This window comes from Elephantulus edwardii, unplaced genomic scaffold (genome assembly GCF_000299155.1).
Source record: "Elephantulus edwardii isolate Elephantulus edwardi_28Jun2011 unplaced genomic scaffold, EleEdw1.0 scaffold00011, whole genome shotgun sequence".
NCBI lineage: Eukaryota > Metazoa > Chordata > Mammalia > Macroscelidea > Macroscelididae > Elephantulus > Elephantulus edwardii.
In genome coordinates, this window is record NW_006399761.1 from 12,213,054 (window position 1) to 12,234,938 (window position 21,885).

At 41.1% G+C, this 21,885-nt stretch overlaps 1 protein-coding gene across 1 annotated transcript in view; it reads right to left on the minus strand.

Annotated features, from left to right (window-relative positions):
- The window catches only part of PSME4 (proteasome (prosome, macropain) activator subunit 4), a 107,994-nt gene extending 90,329 nt beyond the window's left edge, over window positions 1-17,665 (minus strand). The window contains exons 1-3 of the mRNA XM_006880921.1: window positions 17,421-17,665; window positions 2,137-2,277; window positions 1,402-1,518 (exon numbers count right to left, since the gene is read on the minus strand). Coding sequence (XP_006880983.1) covers window positions 1,402-1,518; window positions 2,137-2,277; window positions 17,421-17,665 — 503 coding nt within the window. The remainder of the gene's footprint in view (window positions 1-1,401; window positions 1,519-2,136; window positions 2,278-17,420) is intronic.
- Between the last annotated feature and the right edge of the window lie 4,220 nt (window positions 17,666-21,885).

A 21,885-nucleotide genomic window follows, 5' to 3' on the forward strand; every position in this document is an offset into this window, starting at 1 on the left:
AAAAATAACAGTTCAAGTGGCTTTTTTCATTTTAATATATGCTGTCTAAAAACACATGGTTTCCAATTGTTTCTACATGTGACGACTGTCTAAAACCCAGCTAGGGACGAAGATGAAGATCACTCAGAGCCATCACTTTTACTCTTTCATTTGTATCATTTCACTATTCACCATTTATATACAACTTAAGTATCTTTTAAAGTTTGCTACCTATAATCATTTTCAAAATAATTCCACAGTAAAGTGCAAAGCACAGATTGGTTACCTAGGTAAAGCCTAAGAAATAATCATGGGTAAGCTGAACCAAAGCATATGCTATCTCAGGCCTTTTATTCATAGAGTCACTATAAGTTGTGCTTGACTTAAAGGCAATCAACAACAACAATGGAAACATGCCTAGAGACTGAGAAGGACTTAAATAACTATATGGCATGTAAAAGCAAAGACGCTAAGATATGAGAAAATGAAGAGCTAGATCATAAATGGGCAGAACTCGGTAACAGAATAAAGAATAAAATATTTTGCAGTCACTATTAACCAAAGACGTAGAAGTTTCTACAGTCCTTCATAAAATCAAAAGTATAATCCAAAGCATAGAAAAATTAATGCATGTTAACGAGTCTGCATGCATGTTCAAGAAGTCAACCATTAGCAAATTTCTTTTTTTTAACTCTTATGTACCGTCAAATCGGATCCAACTAGCACAGGAGAAAACTGTCCCTCCTTTTCCGGCAGAGCATCTGCTGGATTTGAACAGCGCACCTTCGGAATTGTAGTGCAGCTTCTTGCCACTAGGCCACCAGAGCTCCCCCTCCCCCTTTCCCTGTTGTGTACCATCAAGTCAGATCCAGCTGGCACAGGAGGAGACTGCCCCTCCATCTCTAGCAGAGAATCTGGTGGATTTGCACTGTGCGCCTTTAGGATTGCAGCACTAGCAAGAAATTTAGTATAAATGTCACTAGGAAAGTAAACCAAAGACTGCATTTGAATAGTGTGTGTTCTGTGAGCAGCAATCACTAAGACTAATGTTTCTCTAATTGGGAAATGTGTGCCCTCTAGAAAACAGACCCATACTTTCACTTTAAGAATTAAAATATATGCAAATATATTACAGAAAAGAATGACGAATGCATTCGTATTACTTCCATCACCAAAATGTAAATTTACAACAAAATAATTTATTGGTTTTCTTGGTGACAGCAGTTGTAAGATATACCATGATAAGGAAGTCATCATTCAGACACAGCTTAAACAGGGCAATAAACTATTTTAGGAATCAAGCTATTCAGAATTGAACATATTAATGTGCATTTGCTTGCTTACTTCAAATAAACCAGTATTTTTCCATCATGATCCAGTCCCTAAAAACATCCAAGAAGTACTTTAAATGAAAATACTTACTTAGGAAACCAATTTAATCCCAGGTGCTCTGTTTTGGAATATAATATTCTTTCCACCATGTCATAAAGTGGTCTCCAAGGTAACTCCAAATCATCTCTTGAAAGAAGTTCCTTTTTCCTAATTAGCAGCAAAACAAGAGAGAGTACGTGTGTGCGTGGGTATCTCTCTCTCTCATACACACATACACACAGGACAGTTATTAATTTTGCTGTTTATCACAGAGGACTTTGCTTTTATTACATCCACAGCCACTCTCTGGCAGAATGTAGTACTAGGAAGAAATATACCTGATTCTCATTACCGTTTAGACCTCAAAGAGTACCATGCAAAAATTAATTTTCCACCTGTGCTACCATTCTTGCTGATAAATTTCTTATTTTTCTATTTTATCACAATCTATACATTTATGGATTAAAGTACTTTGAAATAAGTAAACACATTAATTCCTGTCTTTCATTTAAGTTTCATGTAAGGGAGGAAAATGAGCATAAGTGAAATAATTAGTCAACAAATCGTTCAACGACAAAGCTTCCATGGGGAAATGGAATTTTAATCAGAAGGTTAACATAGATGATTAAACCTGGCTTTGTAAATACAGTAATATTTTCTGCAATCATTTTCCTAGGTGGTAATCTGAAGCTCTGTCTTCTTGCTAAGGGATACAGAGTCCTTGTTCTCTAAAACATTACCTACAAAAACTCCAAAACTAGCAGAAAACATAAGAAACGGACTTACTTTAACAAGTTGATTAAGAGACGGGCAAATCCCTGCATCATGCTGATTTCTAGTTTTGGAATTGATACCAGCTCATACAATAACTTGATAAATAGAACATGATCTTCTTTGCTAAATTTTCTCCCATAAAGTCGAATATATCTGCAAAAGAAAAAGAAATATATTTGCCTTTAAAAACATATTTGGTGAAACCTTTATTTCAAATTCCGTGCTGCCAAGCACTTTATACTCCTTCTGATCAAGAGCTCTGACGACCTAGCAGGGGAAGTGTGAGGCTGCTAGCCCAAGAGGTCGGCGGCTGTAACCCACCAGCCACTCGGGAGAAAGGCAGTCCCCTCCTGTTAAGATTTGCAGCCTCGGAAGCCTGACAGAGAAATCATCTGTCAGAAATGACTTGAAAGCATTTCAAGAATTTTAGTGTCTTTAATTTCTGTACATTAACCATGAGACTACCAGATATACTTTCATAACAGAAGGCTTGTAATGATAAGAAAGCCAATTAAACTTAAACCAATTAGAAGACTGTTTAACTGTCCTATGCTCTTAATTGACCTCTGATTCTAAGTAACCTAAAAAGTAACTGTGCCCTCTTGTTTTATTAAGAAAATACTCATTCAAGGGAGCTCTGGTGGCCTTGTGGCAAGAAGCTGCACTGCAATTCTGAAGGCACATGGTTTGAATCCACCAGATGCTTTGCTGGAGAAGGAGGGGCAATCTCCTGGCCAGATGTATTTGACTCAATGGTACACAAGAATAAGAAAAAAAAGTCACTCAAATAAATGGTCTAACAAAACCACTTTAAATAAGAATTCTTAATTGTATTTGCCACAAGGGTCTTTTTTTAAGAATATACAGTTTACTCTGAATATTATTATGTGCTAGCTTTTAATTATAGTAATTCTAAAAATATTTTCTCTTTAGATATGTATTCTTTATCTTAAAAAACCTTAGTTTCAAAATTATCAATTGAAAACAAATTTAGGGAAGAAGTGTACTAAAAATCAATGACTATTCAGAGCATATTTAAGGATATTTACAAATTTTAAGTAAGTTACTGAACACTTGAAATTATTCAGAGACTCCTTTGAATACGTTCATTTTCTAGAACATAGATAAATGAACAGAGAAATATATAAATAGCAATCCTTACAGGGATTACTACCATCTCTCCCCTTAATATCTACAATTAAATTAACCTCTAAAGTTAGGGTACCTGCTTTGTTTCTTTTTCATAAAATCTTCAAATTCCTGACCTATTTAAGAACACTCCCATTTTCTCAGGCTGTCTGTATTCCATTCTTCAGTCTTTTCAAGGTCTTTAGGCAGTCAGATGAGGGGATGGGGATGATCAACCTCACTGGTCCATATAAAACCCTCACCTCCGTTAAGTACTGGGCCGGACAGTACTGGGAGGTGAGGAGGGTGGCAGTGCACTGAGATCCTGAGAAACTGTTTGGCCTTTGCCAGTAACGGCTTTGAACCTTTCTTAACAACTCTGAACTGGTCAAACAAACAGATGCCAGTGGCACCTGAAGCTACTTCTTAAAGCTACCTTTAGTTTAGAGGTAAAAGTTAGAATCATTTAAGTGCATTTTAAAAAATGAAAACAAACTCTATCCCTGAAAATCTGCAAAAATTTTTAAGCTCAAACAACAGAGTTTTGGTTTTTATTTTTATTATTTTTTTTTTTTAATTTACCCCAAAATCCCAAAACAAAACATTCCCTGCTTTCAAGGTGCCATTTCAGGGTGATGCCTGCACTCTCCCCTGCTTGTGTGCGGAGAAACAGGAGAGACCCACTCTACAATACAAAAATATAACTCAAAAGGGTGGCTACCTTTACTGCTGCAAACACACCATTGTATGTTTAACATTTCATGGTACAGATGGGACATATAATTCACAAAGCTCAAACTGTAATGTTATAAAAAAAAGCTTTTTAATTCATTGTCATACATTCTATCTGATTAGTAAACCTAAGTTCTTTATCAAAGACAAAATATGAAAACAATACTATTTTTCCTTTATTAGGAAAGGGACAATTGACACATTCTATTTGAAGGAATTCAGGAAAAAGTAAAGAAAAAGACCAACAATTGGGATTTCTAGATGTGGACAAAAATAAGAGATGTGAGTGGGCTTTACCCAAAACCCTCTATTCAAAGCTTACTTATTCCCCCCTGCTCATACCAGAGACTCAGGAAAGCAAAAGACAACATCTATAAAACTACTAAGCATAGAAATAGGTACTCAATATCATTATTACTAAAAACAAATTAATGCAACAATAGAATACCACTTGTCATGAAAGTTTATTAAGTATTATACAATGAGTGTCTATGTTAGCCAAAGCTGCCTAAAAATATAATCTCTGAAGAGACTGCATTGAGCAAAAAGATATCAAGTACAAAATATATTGTATAATTCCACTATAAAGGCAGACGATCCTAACGAATCAAACCACTAGTCGGCCACACTGTGGCAACTGGAATGCTGCTGGGACCCTGGAAGCTACACCAACAGTATTCCAAATACCAGGAATATGGGTCCCAGCACCTCTTCCATACTAAGAAGCAGGATTTCTGAAAGAATAGGCCTATGAAAGTTCTATGATGAACAGAACCTTGTTGGATACAGGGTGCTCTGGTGGCTTAATGGTAAGGAATTGCACCACCAACCCAAAAGTACATGGGTCAAATCCATCAGCTGCTCCATAGGAGAAAGATGGACAATCTCCTCCTGGGAAATTTACTGTTTCTGAAAACCAAAGGGAGGATCAGCTATGAATCAGTTCCAATTCAACAACAGTACTTCTCACTCCCAACACCCTCCGCTTCCTCCTAGCTGGATAGAGCACCAGAAGATGAGTCCCTCGGGGGGGGGGGGGGGGAAGGCACTCAAAAAGTGACTGGGGGGAGAGCTGCCTCCTCCAAGCTGTTTCCATAATGATGGAGATGGAACAAAGCTTTCACCAAATAAAGATGACCAAGAAAATGGGGGCCGGGGGTAGAAAGATAGAAAAATAAAAAAAGACTACAAGTGTTAAAACAGACTCTGAAAGACACACTATAATGTAGAGAAGCCAAAACAAAGAAATGCTGAAGTAAAAAAGATGAACCAATGATTTCAAGGGACAGCTCGAGGCGACAAAAATATTATAATGAAATGTGCAAAGTTTTGGAATTAAAAAACCAAAAGAAAAGAACAGAACCAGAATTTCTCCAGCTGAAAGAAATGAAGAACAATTTTCCCCAAGTTGCAAAACTGGAGGATTCTATGGACAAATTCTTGAACGATGCAGGAAGCCTCAAAAGATAAGAGCTGGCTGACACGGAACCAGCATTTTAGGAAGTAGCATATAAACAAGAATTAATACTATTTCAGAAAGAAGTTCAAGGTATACTGAAGGCAGTGGCAAAAAGCAAGGTCCCAGGAAATGACAGACTACCAACTGAGACAGAGATGCAGCCGTAGACATGCTCACCAGTCTCTTACAACTAATATGGAAGACAGCTAGCTAGCCAATCAAATGGAAAAGATTCATGCATGTTCCCACTGCAAAATAAGATGATCCAACAGTGTGAGGAAATCATGCAGTGAAAGCACTGGCAAAACTTTTTTATTTGACTGAATATCAACTGAGTTGATGTAGCAAAGACATGGATTACACCACAACTTCAAGGGGAAAAATATCCTCACACAAGAAAAACAGGCAATAATACACTATTACAGATGGGAGAAAAGTTTGACATCTTCAAGGATTTCAAATTTACCTGAAACCACAATCAACATGCACTGAAGCAGAGAGAGGAAAAAAAAAGAAAAGCACTGCATGGGGCCACAAGCCTGCTGTTAAGGATCATTTTAGCGTGCTAAAGAACAAGGATGTCAGTTTAAAACCTTAAGTGCATCTAGCCAACGCCATGGCATTGTCAATTGTTTCTTGTGTACCTGGAAGCTAGACAATGAATAAGGATCACCACAGAAGAACTGATACCCGTAAAGTGTGAGGTTGGTAAAGAACCCTGAATAAACCATGGGCTGCCAAAGAGAGAGCTGTAACCTGTTCCACAGGGAATGAACTGCACTACCTTCCTAAAAGGCACCTCTGTGAATCCACTAGTGATTCCCTGGCGAAAGACACACAATGTCCTCCTGTGTGATTTGCTGGAGGGCCTGTTATCCATCGGTTCTGACCGGATGGCACTGAGTTGTCCGGTGGTTATGGACGGCCCAAGGAGCCACCAAAGCTGTCCCAGAGGCAGAGCAACAGGGTCTGCCTTCGAGGTGCACTAACATACTTTGGCCATGCTGTCAGGAGGCGGCCGTCTATTAAACCATCAAGGCAGTGAAAGACCTTAAATGCAACAGCACACTGAGAACAAGCGTGGGCAGGCGGAGACTTTATGATAGCACGGGACACGGGACGATTTTCATCTGTTGTTCACAGTGCCACTTTAAGTTGCAGTTGACTCAAGGTGCTTAACAAAAACCACATTCAAACTCTCCTTTTGCAAGTGATTGGCTGCTCCCATCAGGTCACATCAAGGGGATGGCTGGATCATTATAACTTATAACGGCCAGAACACTGAGAAGCGTGGCTGTCAAGCCAAGCAGACACCCATCAATGGAAGAGTTTATCTGTCCTTTCAGATGCCTTCCTTCAGGAAGTTTCCTCTCCCAACTAAAAGGGCTCCATCCCTGTCCTTTCTACTCCTTAAGACCTTGTACCATTCTATTTCATAATACCGCTTTGTATGTATATGCTGTTGTGATGTCCCCTTTAGTTAGAACCAACTCACAGCTGAGTCGTCACTGAGTTTTCAGAACTATATGAATCGCATGGAAGAACTGTCAATCTTTCTCCTGTGAAGCAGCAGGATGGCAGCTCCTCGCCACCTCCTGGCGACTGCTGTCACGGCTCATGGTGACCCCATGAGTAAAAGACCTGAAGCCTTTCCACACCTATGGTTTCTCAGAGTTCACAGCTTCCAGAGGCATGCTGTTTAGGAAGGGGATGCCACTCCTCACCATGAGGCCACATTTCTAGGTACAGAGAATTTTACTTATATAGATGACTGAAAGGGAACCTGATGGCAAGGATCATTCGTCTACACTTATTTAACCTTCAGATGTAACCAGAAATAAAAACAGGTGAATATTTTGAGAAACATTTGTTCAAATGAGTAAATATACCAAAAGATACTGGATTCTGCAATTACAAACTGCTCATTAGAGCAGAATTTCAGTGTATTCTCTAAGCCAACAGCCAACTCACAGCTTTCCGTCCTTCTGAGGCTGTAAACTGCATGGGAGGGACCCGCCCATCCTTCTTCTGCAGAGCTGCTGGTCGACATGCCAACGAGTAAAGTAATAAGCCATTCACCGTAACATGTAATACTGACACCTCTATTTTTACTCAGCTGTTTCTCTCAAGATATGCATAAAAGGAATTATTTTTTAAATGATTACCAAGGGTCAGTTACGAGCTAGACATGTCAACAGGTAATGGAACCTGATAAATGGCCCTGGAGCATATTTTCTAGAGAGGAACACTGACAACTGATTAATTCATGTTGCCAGGTCAACGTTTAAGGAGCCCTGGTGGCACAGCGATCAAAGCACTTAACTGCTAACAAAAGGTCGCAGTGGTTTGCACCCATCAGCTGTGGGAGAGAAAGATACAGTAGTTTACTTCCATAAAGACTGATTGTTGTCCTTAGGTGCCAGCGAGTCAAGTACAACTCATAGTGACCCTACTGATCTGAACCATGTCTGTCCTCACAGTCTCTGAAACCCTCAGGTCCACTGCTGCAGTCACTGTGTCAGTCCACCAAGTTGGAGGTCTTCCTCTCCTTCATCATCCTTCTGCCTCTCCAAGAATGATATCCCTCTCCACAGAACAGCCACTCCGAGCAACAGACTCAGAGTGTAAGCAGACGACGCTTTGCCATCTTTGCCTCTGAAGAGCATTCTAGCAGCACATTTTCCAAGACATATATCTGTTCTTTTGTCAATCCGTGAGATATTCAATACGCTTCTCCAACACTGCAGCTCAAGATATCAATTCTTCTTCTGTCATTCTTATTCACTGTCCAATTTTCAGATGCAGGGCAAGTGACTAAAAAGACCATGGCCTGAATCAAGTGTACTTTAGTATGCAGAATGACATCATCATTGTGCTTCAGTACACTGGACAATGCACTTGCTCAATACATCTTCTGATCGCCTGGGTGCTGACTGTCAGAACAAGCAAGATAAAGCCACTGACAATGTCAATCTTTTCTCCATCTAGCATGATGTTGCCTACTGGTCCAGTGCTGCAGACCTTGATCTTCTGCAGCAAGTATTTCATAAAAATTTACAGCCTTGGAAACACCTTGGGCCAGCTCCACCCTGTCCTGCTAGGAGGATAGAGAGTTAGATTAATTAGTCTCCCCATGTCCAATATCTCATTCTCCTATGAAACAGGTTCTCTTGAATCCCTCCTTATCCATTCAAACCCCTACCCTCAAGGTTCAGCTGCAAGTCACCACCCCCTGAGTAAAATCTCCAGAGTTGAAAACTTAGAGTTTCTTTCCTCTGGATTCTTCCTATGACACAATGAATAGTTAAGAGCAGGCTCTGTGAGCTGTCAGGCAAATAAGCTATTATTATGTAACTTCATTAAGCTTGTTTTTTTGACTGGATAACAAATGCATCTAAATTTCACAGAACTGTCTGTTAGGGTTTAAAGGAAAGAACAAATCACAGTACTATCATAATGTTTGTCCTCAACACGGTGGTATCTCTGTCCCTCATTTATTGATCTTTAAGAACCTCATAGAAGATCCCTTAGGTTACTTGTTTAATGTTAACTATCCCTAGAAGAAAGTACTGAAGAGCAATGGTGTCTCTCTGGAGACTAAGGTGTGCCTGATACAGGCCATGGTCTTTGCTATCACTTGTTATGCATCAGAGAGTTGGACAATGACTAGGAAGGATAGAAGGAGAATTGATGTCTTTGAGCTGTGGTGCTGGAGAAGAGTATTGAGAGTACCATGGACTGCCAAGAAAACAAACAGATTCATCCTGGAAAGGGTTAAACCGGGTGGCTCCTTGGAGGCAAGGATTCTGGGGCTTTGTCTGACATACTTTGGACATGTTGTAAGGACATCATGCTTGGGAGGGTGGAGGAACAGCGCAGGAGGGGAAGGCCCTCTATGAGGTGGATTGATTCAGTGACTGGGGAAATGGGGATGGGACTGTCGGAGACAGTGCAATTGGCACAGGACAGAGCAGACTTTAGGGCTGTTGTACACTGGGTCACGCGACTCAACGGCACATAACAACAACAATCCCTAGAAGGAAGTATTCACTGTTCCAACAGTGTTTGCAATTCAGTAACAGTGAATTTACCATGTTGGACCAAGTTATAGATTCTTCTTACAATTCTTTATCTTTTCCTTCCCGGTATCTTTATAGTTGAATAAGTAAATCTGGTTTTGTAATACAAAATATAGAAATAAACTAATAAATTGGGTTAAAATCAGCAGCATTCTAATTTATTTTGCCACAATCTACCAATTTAAGACATATCATAAATCCTCCACATACACAGGCAAGCAAACACAACCCTACACACACACACACACACACATAAACTGAAATAAAAGTAGTGAACTAAGAACTTCCAAAACGCACTCCAGAATGGGAATTCTAAACAATCGCCTCCTGTACCACTCGGATCTGATTTGATGGTACACACTTAAAAAAAAATCAAAAAACAAAACAAAACACAAAACCACAACAGAATGGGAATTCTAGCACCAAATGCTGATTCTAGAATCATTCACTTTAAGAAACACTAATTAAAAAAACAACAACAAACCAACTAATTAAGACTTACTAAACTTAGGTGGGCAGTTCAAATCCACCAGATGCTCCACTGGAGAAGGCGGGGCAATCTTCCCTATTCGACGAACACACACACACACACACACACACACACACACACACACACACACAAAGAAAAAGACATATTAAACTGATTTCAAAACACTGTGGTCATGATCCACATTCGGAAAATTAAAGTGTAACATTTATAAATTAATGTCTAGACCTTTAAAATGTTGATAAAAGGGGAAAGCAAAGAATGAAATGGCCTCAAGATATTTCTGCATGTTAAACTATTATCTGAAAAACTCGGCATATCTACATTATTCCTTAATGTTAAAAATAGTAACTATTCTCCTGCAATACACAGAACAGAGATTCTCATTTTGTACGATAATAGACACTTGACATTTTATTTCTGAGCTTTTGAAATAACCTACCTTTCAGGAATCTGCTTAGATTCCCAACTCTACTCAAAATCCATTTGTATTAAAAAATAAGAAAATGAATATGTGCCTAAAAATATACACGAATAATTTCTTTCATAATATTTCTTCCTTTGAAAACTTCTACTTTCACCAGCAGAAAATGAAATTAAACACCCACATATAACAGCCCTAAAGCTTATTAACACATTCCATTTTTAATGTCTAACATAAGACTATAAAACATTTTAATAATTCTTAAGCAATCATCAACCTATTCAAAATATAATGCTATTCTTATATCATTTGATAGTAGCAATGCTAATAGCAGGGGTTTTTTTAATTAGAAAGGAAAAATGCTTATTGTATTTTTAAACTAAAAAAATTAAGGCTTTAGATAAATTATGAAAAGAATTTTTTATTTCTAGTTTGGTTTTGTAATGCTAACTATGCCAAACTGCCTATAAAATGTCATGATCACCACATCAGAGCATTCTACTTCAATCGAAAATCCTATTATTACTTGAACAATTATACTTTAATTTTGTAATGAAAAATCACTGTGTTTAAAAATAAAGTTTCACTCAACTCCCTGAGGCAATCCATGTTTTCTCCTCCATTTAACTTTGCTAAAGCTCCATTTCCTCCCCTATTTCTACTTTAGGCTATGAAACACACCCTTCCCTTCTTTAACCACCCCCAAAAAATGCCCTTTCCCTTCTTTCTTTGGTTAAGTATTTTTCTTTTGAATTTAGTATCAAAATGGATCTCATCCAGGTTTCCCTATTTTGAGAGTAAATACAATAGTTACTTATAATAATGTTTTAGATTATAAAAACAAAACACTAAATCTAAAGAATCTATGAATATACTTGCTTATGTTACGCATGAGCAAAGGCAGATATTCAAAGATAGTGACCTCGGAAATTTCATGGTAGAGGAAGAAAGATACATATACAAAGAAATACAAAATCAATACAAGGGATCAAAGAGAGACTTCTCCAAAAAGATAGAAATGTGAAATGTGGACCAACTTAAGTACAAACTCAAGATTCCAACTGGGCACATCTAACACTCCAGTTTCACTGACTGAAGGGGTGGGTGGCAAGGGCAGGTGGAGGGTGTGCTTCTATGTGTTTATATGAACATGCACTGTCAACACAGAATAACCAAAACTTTTTCTACAAAGCTAAAAGGTAAACAAAAATAATTTCCAGGGGGGTTATATGCCTAGAAGTGAGTCTCAAAGAACACAAATTTATTTCTTAGTTCTAGCATGAGAAAAGTTAGTTTATACATTGCATATTTTCTTAATAAATTTCCAGAATCCAACAAAAATCCATAGCACTAAATTTGCCTATCTTCATTTCATTCAAAATCATGCACTTCAAAGTCTTACAATGCTGCAGCAAGGATCCTTGAAAAACTGTGAGTTCTACATTCAGGTCTCAGGACATTAAAGGGGTAACATTTTCTGGCCTCTGTGCCTCAGTGTGAGACTTTAAAATACACTGCTTTAAATGTGCTTGCAAGTAGCAACACATTGAGAATGAATGTCTTCCCACTCTAAATTTCTTGATGTAGCTACCTGGTCTTGTCCTAAATGAAAACAAATGAAAAAGAAAATGAAAAGGGGGGGGCAAAGTGGGGAAGAGAAAAGGCACAAAAACTTCCACAGGGCAAAAATCTAACATTGATAATATAAAAAAATTCTATCACTAAAGAAAACCTCATCACTGATATATTTCAAGTGTCAAAAACTATGCTCAGCGAATATAAGGCACTAAAAAAAAAATAATTATATGCTCAAAGAAGCCTTTGTCCTGCTTCCAGTAAGTTTACCAAACTGTGTATATAAACTTAGGAATCTCAGTTCATTGATGAAATGGAGATGGTTAAGAGCACTTAGCATCCCAAGAGGGAGCTCTGGTGCAAGAGTACACAGGGAATTGTGCTGCTAATGATCTTTGGTGGTTCCAGTCCACCAGCTGCTCTGCAGAGAAAGACAGGGAGCTCCTGTGTGGGTTCACAGCTTCCAAAAACCCACTGGAGGGTCAGTTAGGAGGTTGGTTTTGACTTGACGGCACTGAGTTTCAGGGGGTTCCCCCTTAGAGACACACAACAAGTCTCTCTCCCCACTGTACTCTCCACCACAAAGACGTCTTGGTTTCCACGTGAAGTGCAGACACGCATCTCCTGCCACTATCTCTATCTGGTTCTCGCTGATCAAGATTCCCAGATTCTTCTACAAAGAAAACAGTAACAACTCATTGCATCAACTTAAACCCAGGTCATGCCTGACCTACTGGCAAGTTTCAACAGGCTGTAAATCACATGGAAAAGACTTCTTATCTTTCACGAGAAGAGCAGCTGGTGGGATGAAGCCACATGATTCGGGTTAGCTGTACCTCCTTACCAGCAGGTCACCAGAGAAGCACTTGAACTTCAATTTCATCATTCAGATACTAGACAGCATTTTAAGCCATCAACTGAAAACCAATGGTCAATACTGCTTACTGCTTTTTCCAGCTCAGAGATGATGTGGATTTGGGGGTTTTGTGGTCACTACTTTCTACAAGAAGAGGTCAATATATGGGAAAATTTGTGCCCCAACTGTTTCACTAACATAAATCTTGCTTTTGAGGGTAGAAGTTATCATCTGTTAGAGGTTTTAAGAGAGCTTCCAGATGAAGATAGGCTAGGAAGAAAGGACTAGCGACTTCCTCTAAAGGAAAGCCTCAGGGACAAGCACAGTCCACTCTACAACCAGCCATGAAGGTGGTGCACGATGGAGCAGCGTTTCACACAGGGGTCACCACAAATCAGTGACAGAGCAGAGAGCCGCTAACAGTACCAATTCCAAACCTCAGACTCCAGAGGTTTACACCTCCCAAGTAAATGCACTTGGCAACAAAATGATCTTTCGTAATAAATAAGCACAGGTTCCTTCTGGAGAGAGGAGGTTTATTTTTTTTTTCCCACCACCATTCATTCTTTTATTAATGGGCATTTGTGTTGTTTACACATTTTGACTATTGTGAATAGTACTACAATGAATATTGATGTACAAGTTTATTTTTTTCTATAATTATATTTTATTAATTTTCATAAACATTTACAGAGATTTTGGGTTTCCATTCATTCATTGTTGCACTATTCTCTCTACCCTCCTCCCAGTTTGTTCTTGTCCAAATGCCACAGTGCTTGTCAAAACCAGTTCTGATTAATCTTCTTTGTCAGTGTGTCCTTTGCCATTCCCTATCACTCCTCCCTGAGAGAGACTTCACCCTGAGTCATAAGGGAAAGGGGATGAGAGGAGGTTTATTAACCTCATGAAATGACTCTTCAGTATAATGGTCACTTCATTATAAAACAGCTCAGAATTTCTAATTTTACTACACCACAAGAAGATCCAAATTTGCTTCATATTACAGCAAATCCACATACACACATTGCTAAAATTTGTTTTAGTAAAATGATCAAAGAAAGGATCATGAAATTTCCAGGGAACTGTGGTTCGCTTCCTTGTTCTTCCTGTCCTCTTCTTGCTTCTTACTTGAAAGGATCAGTGCTGAGAAGGCCCAAGGACTTCAAAAACCCTGAGGGCTTCAGAGTTTCCATGAGCAATGATATATTACTAATAAAGTGGGAGCCCTGGCGGTGTAGTCCATGAGGCAAGGGGTGTGCTAACTCAAGGTAAAAGAAGCCCTCTCTCTGACGGTTCGAATCCACCAGCAGCTCCTTGGGAGCATGATGGGCAGCCTCCACCAAAGCAACTGACAGCCTGAAAAAACCTGGCTGGGGAGAGCTATAGCTGTGACCCGCGGCGATGAGTATGGAGCTCCACTCCTAAAAAATCATTTCCATTTTCACCTGCCCAAGGAGCCTGATTTTGTGTTTAACTTTTTAATAAGCAATAACCGCTAAAATTAAAAAGTCGAAAAAATTAATAGTCTAACATCTTCACTTTGCAAATAAAGAAGCAGAGGCTGAGAATCTATCAAAGGATGATGTTATTGGCAAAAAGCCAGATACTGTACAGGAAAAGGCTTAGGTTTTCTGGCTAGGGCTCACCGCTTCTTGTGGAGGGCAGAAAGGAATTTACCTTTCAAGTCTCCATTCTTTCTCATGTTAGCCATTCCAGTCACCTCCTGGGACTATCACTTGTAGCCACGCACTGTTTCTACGGCCATTTTCCTGTGTCTCCTTTTAATCTGTTCTTTCAGCTTCTGTATTTCCTCCCTTCTCAAAAGCTGGCGCTGAAGCATATTACAGCACACAACTCTCTTGAGCAGGCCGTTTTTAAATCTTTTAATGTATCGTACAAGGTAATTTGTATTAAGTGACAGAATCAACTTTTCTAATACTCAGAAATAACTTTTGTAACCAGATCTTAAGCCTCAGGTGGACTGAAATATTTTGTTAACTACTGAAATGAGATTAAGTCAAAGGGGAAGAAAGGTGACAGTGCAAATAGTCTGAGTATCTCGTTGCCCAGACCTGGGCTCTGCAGGGCTCTGTGAAACCCAGATTAAGCCTGTCACCCCAATCTCAGGGCCTCTGAACAGCATTTACACCCTGGTGACCTTTAGGAAAGTAAATGCCCTAGAACCAAAGATTTCCACTATTCTACCAACTGTTCACATGGCCCCTGTAGAAAAATATACCCTGGATTGCTTGACATTCTGCACGATACAGAAATAAAATCATAAAACACTCCAGCCACAAGGGTTGTCAGGATGACTTTGTCTAACCCTCTTACTCCATATCTAGAAATCTGTAACACCCGATGAACTAACTTCTCCACAGACAATGAACTAGCCGCAGAAACTACGCTTTACTTTACATTACTACTTTTCTATTTATTTACCAAGTCCTAATTATGCTTACTGCTCAGGAACAGAGAGACACCCATTTTGCCATCGTCACACATTTTGGCATCCTTTAGATAAACTTGTGCAGCATGCAACACTTTGGGAACACAGAGCACTTCTATAAACAGGTCACCTTAACATATCACTTAGGCAGGAGGGGGGTAAAAAAACCAACACAACACACCCAAGCTCACAGTGTGTCCCACCAAGTTCAAAATGTCATGTGGTGCTATTCCAAGAATCAGTCTGGAGTATTTAAACAAGGTTCCAAAGAAAATTCTACTTGCTAGCATTCCCTCATGATCATTAAATAACCAAGGGCACATGATACATAGAAAAGGACTGCCGTTAGAGGGCTTAAAACTTTTCTTCGAGAAGGACCAGTACTAGGTCCTTTCTTGTTAAAGCTACTCTTCTCAAAGGACAAACCTTTAGGTACTAACAAACTTAAGGTACTAGCTTACTAAGCCTGGTAATTATGGTTGAGAAAACAATGCCTAACAATGCTTTTTCAGAGTCTAGCTCGGTGCATAAATCTAAACCAGAAAGATTTTACACACTAACTGTATCATGCATCTCCAAAGAGCTGTTTGTGTGTGTACACACACACACACACACACACACACACACACACACTGTATTCTCTGGCAGATCCAATGCAAGTGACAACGGGTCTTTTACTGGAATTGACAAAGTAACTATTTTTACTGTGCTTAAGGATTACAACCTTGTGGAAATTGGTATGAGCTGCAATCATTCAACAGTAGCCAGTTAAATTTGGATTTTTAAACAACACAAACATCTATGAGACTCACCTTTAATCTGAACATCATTTATAAACTCTTCTTCCCATTTGACCCTAAGTGGTTCTTTAAGTCCCTTCTTCTCCAAGTTATCAAAAACTTTTTGTTAACTCCAGTTAAAAAAAGAGTATCGGTCACTTCCTGGCCACCTTTTTTAAGAGGACAAACTGTTTTAGTTTTGCGTTTCATTTAAAAAGATACTTATTCTCTGTCCCCTCAAAAAGGGGTGTGTGTGGAATTGTCAAAGGGAACCTTATAAGTGACAAATTAAGAATCCTGTGTGACGAAATGGAGAGGACTATTGCATTACAAGGTCCTGAGTCATCATCCATTTCACTCAGCAGATTTGGATAAACATTGTCTAAGTTACTTATGGCTCCTGCAGGTTCACCCATCCACATCCACTAACCCCCAATGTTACCAGATCTTAGACACAGTTACTCAAATGCATGTTACCAGATCTTCAAGGCAGTTGCTCAAACTGCACAACAAAATACTTTCCTAGCAGTCTTCTGACACTTCCAAGTTGCACTTTTAGCAAATACAGTCTCTTACTTTTTTTTACCCACTGTGGACTGGGAACTCATTTTTTTTCCCCTCAAAGTCCTCTCGTTTCAATAACAATACAGTTTGCACCTTTAGTTTATGCAAAACCAAAATAAGACAGAATCGTAGAAATTGACTGAGGGAGTCTACAAGGCTGGTAATAATAACGCCCGGGCCAGCTTGGACAGCTCCTTCCCCTGTTTTGTCTTAGTGTTGTAAAGGTCTCTCCCCCCAGGAAATGACACCGTGCAGGGACCATACACTTCAGGCTGATTCCTGACTCAACACTAATGTCTAAGTCTATAAGCAGTCACTGTCCTAGGATGAGCTGATTGCCAGCTAGCCACGGCTTTCAACCAAACCCGCAAACTGCAGGGCAGAACCCACAAGTTTTCCCCTTCCAGTCTCCTTTTCAACTCGGGACATTGACAGCACAAAAAAGTTCCGAGATGAGAACAGAAGAGGGACCCAGGAAGCACGAGGGGGGTGGTGGAGGTGCTTGAAGACGACTTGTTTGTCCATCTGCAGGCCAAGTGGCGAGCGATGGCCCCCGGGGAGCCCTCTCGCTTGCGCGGGCTCCCCTGTGGGTCCGAAGACAAGACGACAAACCCTTGGGGAGACGCAGGAGGAGAGGAGAGGGGAGGGGAGGTCCGATTCCGCTGGAAAAGTGCTGGAGAAACGGGCGGGAGCGAGACACCCACCCAAAACCACCCCCGGCTGTCCAGCGCTCCGGACAGGGGGGCAGCCCCGGGCGCACTTACGTGGACAGCTTCCTGGTCCAGAAGAGGCCACCGGGCCACAGCTCCTGGAGCTGCACGGCGCGGCCCAGGTTGTTTTTGATCTGGGCCAGCTGCAGGTCGGACTCGGTGTCCAGCCGCTCGGCGTAGGGCAGCAGCTTGTTGTACACGATCTCCTTCTGCGGGACGAAGCTCCGCCGCGGGCCCCGCTCGGGGAGCCCACCCGGCTCCGGGGGGTCCCCGCCGCCCGCCAGCTCGGCCGGCTCCATGAGCCCGGGGGCAGCCCCCCACCCCGTCCCACCCTAGCCCTCCCCGCTCCCCACCCCTGTGCGGGCTCCGCCTCCTCCTCCTCCGCGGCGGCGGCGGCGGCGGCGTCGCCCTCGGCCCGACCGCCGGACCCGGGTTCCCCTCCCGGATGGCGCGCCGAGCTCCGCGCGAGAGCCCCGGTTCGTTGGCGGCCCGGCGGCAGCAACTGCTCCTCCCGCCCCACAAGCGGCTCGGCTGGTGACGCTGCAGCCGCCGGGCCGGGAGGTTCCGGAAGGGGCTCGAGTAACTTCCGGGGCGGGGCGGCGAGGGGCGGGGCGAAGGCCACGCGGGAGGATGAGGAGGAGTAGGAGGCGGCCGGCGGCGGCGGCCAGAGCTGAAGGTGGGGGCAGCGCCTTGCTCACCGCGGGCCCGGCTCGCAGCCCCCGATCCCCGAGCCTCGTCGGGGGGCCCGTGCGCGTGAGGCGGGTCCCCCCGGAAACACGAGGCCGCATTCCAAGCTATTGTCCCGCCCCCGGGGGTCGCGCGCTCCGGGGTCGCCCTCCCAACCCCCACGCCGTCTGCACGCGCCCTGATTGGCCAAACGCCTGCTGCGGGGCTCGCCAGGCTCCACAACTTGGGGGACAAGTCTGCACCCCTCCATCCCATATGTCACTATAAAGTTTTTACGCTGCCCTCTCTAAACCCTCCTTTATGTGGGATGCTGGCCGCCATCTGTCCAGACAGGCGACTTAGCTCGCTGTTCATTCAACGCCTATTCGTTCAACTCTGAATGACTCAGACGTTCTGCAGAGCCGGCGGGGAGGAGAACCCTGGGTTTCTGCCCCTCCAGGGACTTGGTCACGTGGAGCGAGAGACTGCGCTTGAGCAGTTACGTGCCTTGACAGCTCGAGGAGTGCAGACTTAGAGGGGTGTCAGGTGGGTTTCCTGGAAGCGATGCGTGACAGGCTTCAGGAGAGAGGGAGGAGTGGAGGCCCCAACGTGCACTCTAGGAATTCACTGAAGTTCGAGGTGGCTGAACATGGCCTGCAAGAAGAGACTGGAGAATGAGAATGCTAGGGAGTTTTAGATCTTGAGCTCAAAGGCAATGAATGAACTGTAGAAAGATGAAGCATTGGAGTGGTGTTATATTGCTAAATGCCATCAAGTTGATTCTGGCTTAGCAAACCTATGCTCAACTCAAGGGAACCGGCTTGGCGCTGTGCCATCCTAACCACTACCTCCATGCCCGTGTTGCAAGCCTCTATCAATCCTCATTGAAACTTCTTTTTCACCAACCTACTACCAAGCATGATGCCCTTCTCCAGGGATTGATCCCCTCCTGATAACTTACTTAAAGCAAGAGAAGAAAAAAAAAACAAAAAACACCTGAAGCACTTTCTGATGAAAACCAAAGATTATAGTCTCCAGATGACACGGCAACATCAAGATAACAAAAATCCTCACAACTAGACCAACAAGCAACATTGAAGTTGTTAGGAATTTCATTGTACTTGGATCTACAATCAGTTCCTAGGGTAACAGCAGTCAAGAAATCAAATGGACTGTACTCGGCAACTCTGTTGTCAAGTACGTTTAAAGTTCTGAAGAGCAAGGATGTCAATTTGAAGACTAAGGTGCTGCTGACCCAACCATAGTATTTTCATTCATCTCATATACATGTGAAAGTTTGACAATGAATAAAGCAGACTTCAAGTTGTAGTGGTTTTGGAGAATATTGAATATACATGCAAAGCAAAAAAGAAAAAATCTCTCTTGGAGGAAGTCCAGCTAGAATGCTTATTGGAAGTGGCAAAGGTGTATGTTGTGATAGGACTTACATGTTAGAGGAATCATTAACTTTGTGTGGATAATGGATTGGAATAGGCAGTGCCAGAAACTGGATGACTATTAAGAAGCCATGCAGTAATTTAGGTGACTTGATGATGACTTGGTTGTCAGGTGAATTTTTCGAGATCTATTTCACCAGGTGAATTGACTGTTGTTTGTATCATAGATTCAGAACCGGCCCAAAGATGATCCTTCTGAAGGTTTTCAGAGGCAGTAAATCGCCCGGGAGGAGATTGCCCTTCTTTCTCCCACAGAGCAGCTGGTGGATTTGAACTGGGTCCTTTTTCATTGACAGTGCAATGTGTTATCACTAAGTCATCAGAGCTCCCTTAAGACTTGGTAGTTCGTAGAACATGGAGAAAGAGGAAAGAGGATGAAGAGACAGATTGCAGTTTCGGGGAAACTGGGTAAGTAGTGAAATCTTTCACTGAGTTAGATAACACAGAAGGACGAACAAGTTTGAAGTAGAAATGGCAAAAAAAAAACCCAAAACCCTTTGGATTGAATCCACCAGATGCTTCACTGGAGGAGGGGCAATCTCCTCCTGTGCCAATCACATCTGACTCGAACACACACACACACACACACACACACACAGACACACGTGTGTCTTTGGTCCTGGTACCTAACCTTTGGCATGGTTAGGTATCATAAGATATGGAGCAGGAGGGTGATCTAAACTTGGATATGCGTAGAATACAACTGGATAGGAGAAGGGATAAGGTACAGCATGAAAAGAATAAGGACCTTGCTATACTTTGAGGAGTGCCAACGTTTAAGGAAAGCCAAAGAAAGTGGAACTAGACCCCAAAGAATATCCAAAAGGCACAATCAGAGAAGGTAGGGGAGTGGGCATCTCAGGGAGCTTCGGATAGAGGAAGTGATTAAAAGCTGAAAGCTTAGAAAGACTTGATACATATTTCTTTTTTCTGTGAAGTAAAATAATGGATGTGGTGGTTTAAAGAATAATTTATGCATTTGAATTATAATGTTGGCTAAGAGTATGTAATGTGTTGTGAACTGTCAAAGGAACAAACATCTGTTTGGGGAGAAAGACAACCAGAATACTCCTTAGGAGAGAGAAAGGGTGAGACTTTATTGCATGTATTTTGGACGTTATCAGGAAAAAAGGTCAACGTGGTTAGCGAACCAGAGGTAGAGAATCAGAGGAAGGCATTTAGTAAGAGGGGTTGACACAGTGGCTTTAATAGGGGCTCCAACAGCAACATTGTGAGAATAGCTCAGAACCAGGCAGTTTTGGGATCTGTTGTTTCTTCTTGGGCATCAGTGTTTGCGACCTAAATTTGAATTCTAGCTGTACTCTCACTGACGGCATTGTCTTTGAGGATAGATCTTGAAATGAAGTTTTTGATAACACACATGGAATCTCTTAAATTTATCGTTCCTCTTCTAGGAGATCATGTGATTGCCTGATTCAAAATCGCTAATATTGGCCCATTTGGGCTCATGACTGCCTAGGATATTTACTTTTATTTCCCTTATTAACAATTTCCCATTTTTCTATAGTCACACTTCCTATAACTCACATTCTGAGTATTAATAGTTGTTTGCACCTGTTTCCTCTCATTTTTAGTCATGTCACATCAGTAAATTAATATACTGACACCTAACAACTACAACAACTTGGTTATTTTTACAGTTCTTGTTTTTGTTACATGCTTTTTAATTTCACCCCAATTCATCTAGATTGAAAGTTTATTTTTATTTACTTTCATAGTACTTTGCCTTCTTGAATAAAAGGGCTGATATTATTAATCAGTTATGCACGTTTTTAGTTATTATTTTCCCTTAAATGTTTTGTTCTCCTTTCTCTAGAGAATCCCATAATAGGTATGTTGGCATTCACATTCTAATCTCCATATTTCTTTTAAAAATTTTTTATTTTATATTGGTTTGCATACAAAGTTTGTATACATTATGTTTCTTTTCTCACATTACTCTCCATATTTCTTACAGTTTGTGTATATCTCTACTTAATTTTGAATAACTGTATTATCTATTTCCAACTCTTGAATTCTGTGTTCATCTTTATTTGATTTGCTATTTAATTTGTCCATTGCACATTTCATTTTTGTGATTCTATTTTTAGGTATAGAAGTTCTATTTTCTATATTTTTTTAAATTTGGTTTTGTTTCTTTCCTTTATGTTTCTGATAATGTTAATATTTTTAGACATTACTTGTTTTATATCCTTTCTACTATCTCACATCTTTGAGAGTGTTGAATTTGCTGACTTTTGCTAGTATTGAATAATTTGCTTGTGTTTTGTAGAGATATCATGCTTGGGAGGGTGGAGGGACGGCGCAGGAGAGGAAGGCCCTCTATGAGGTGGATTGATTCAGTGACTGGGATAATTGGGATGGGAGTGTCAGAG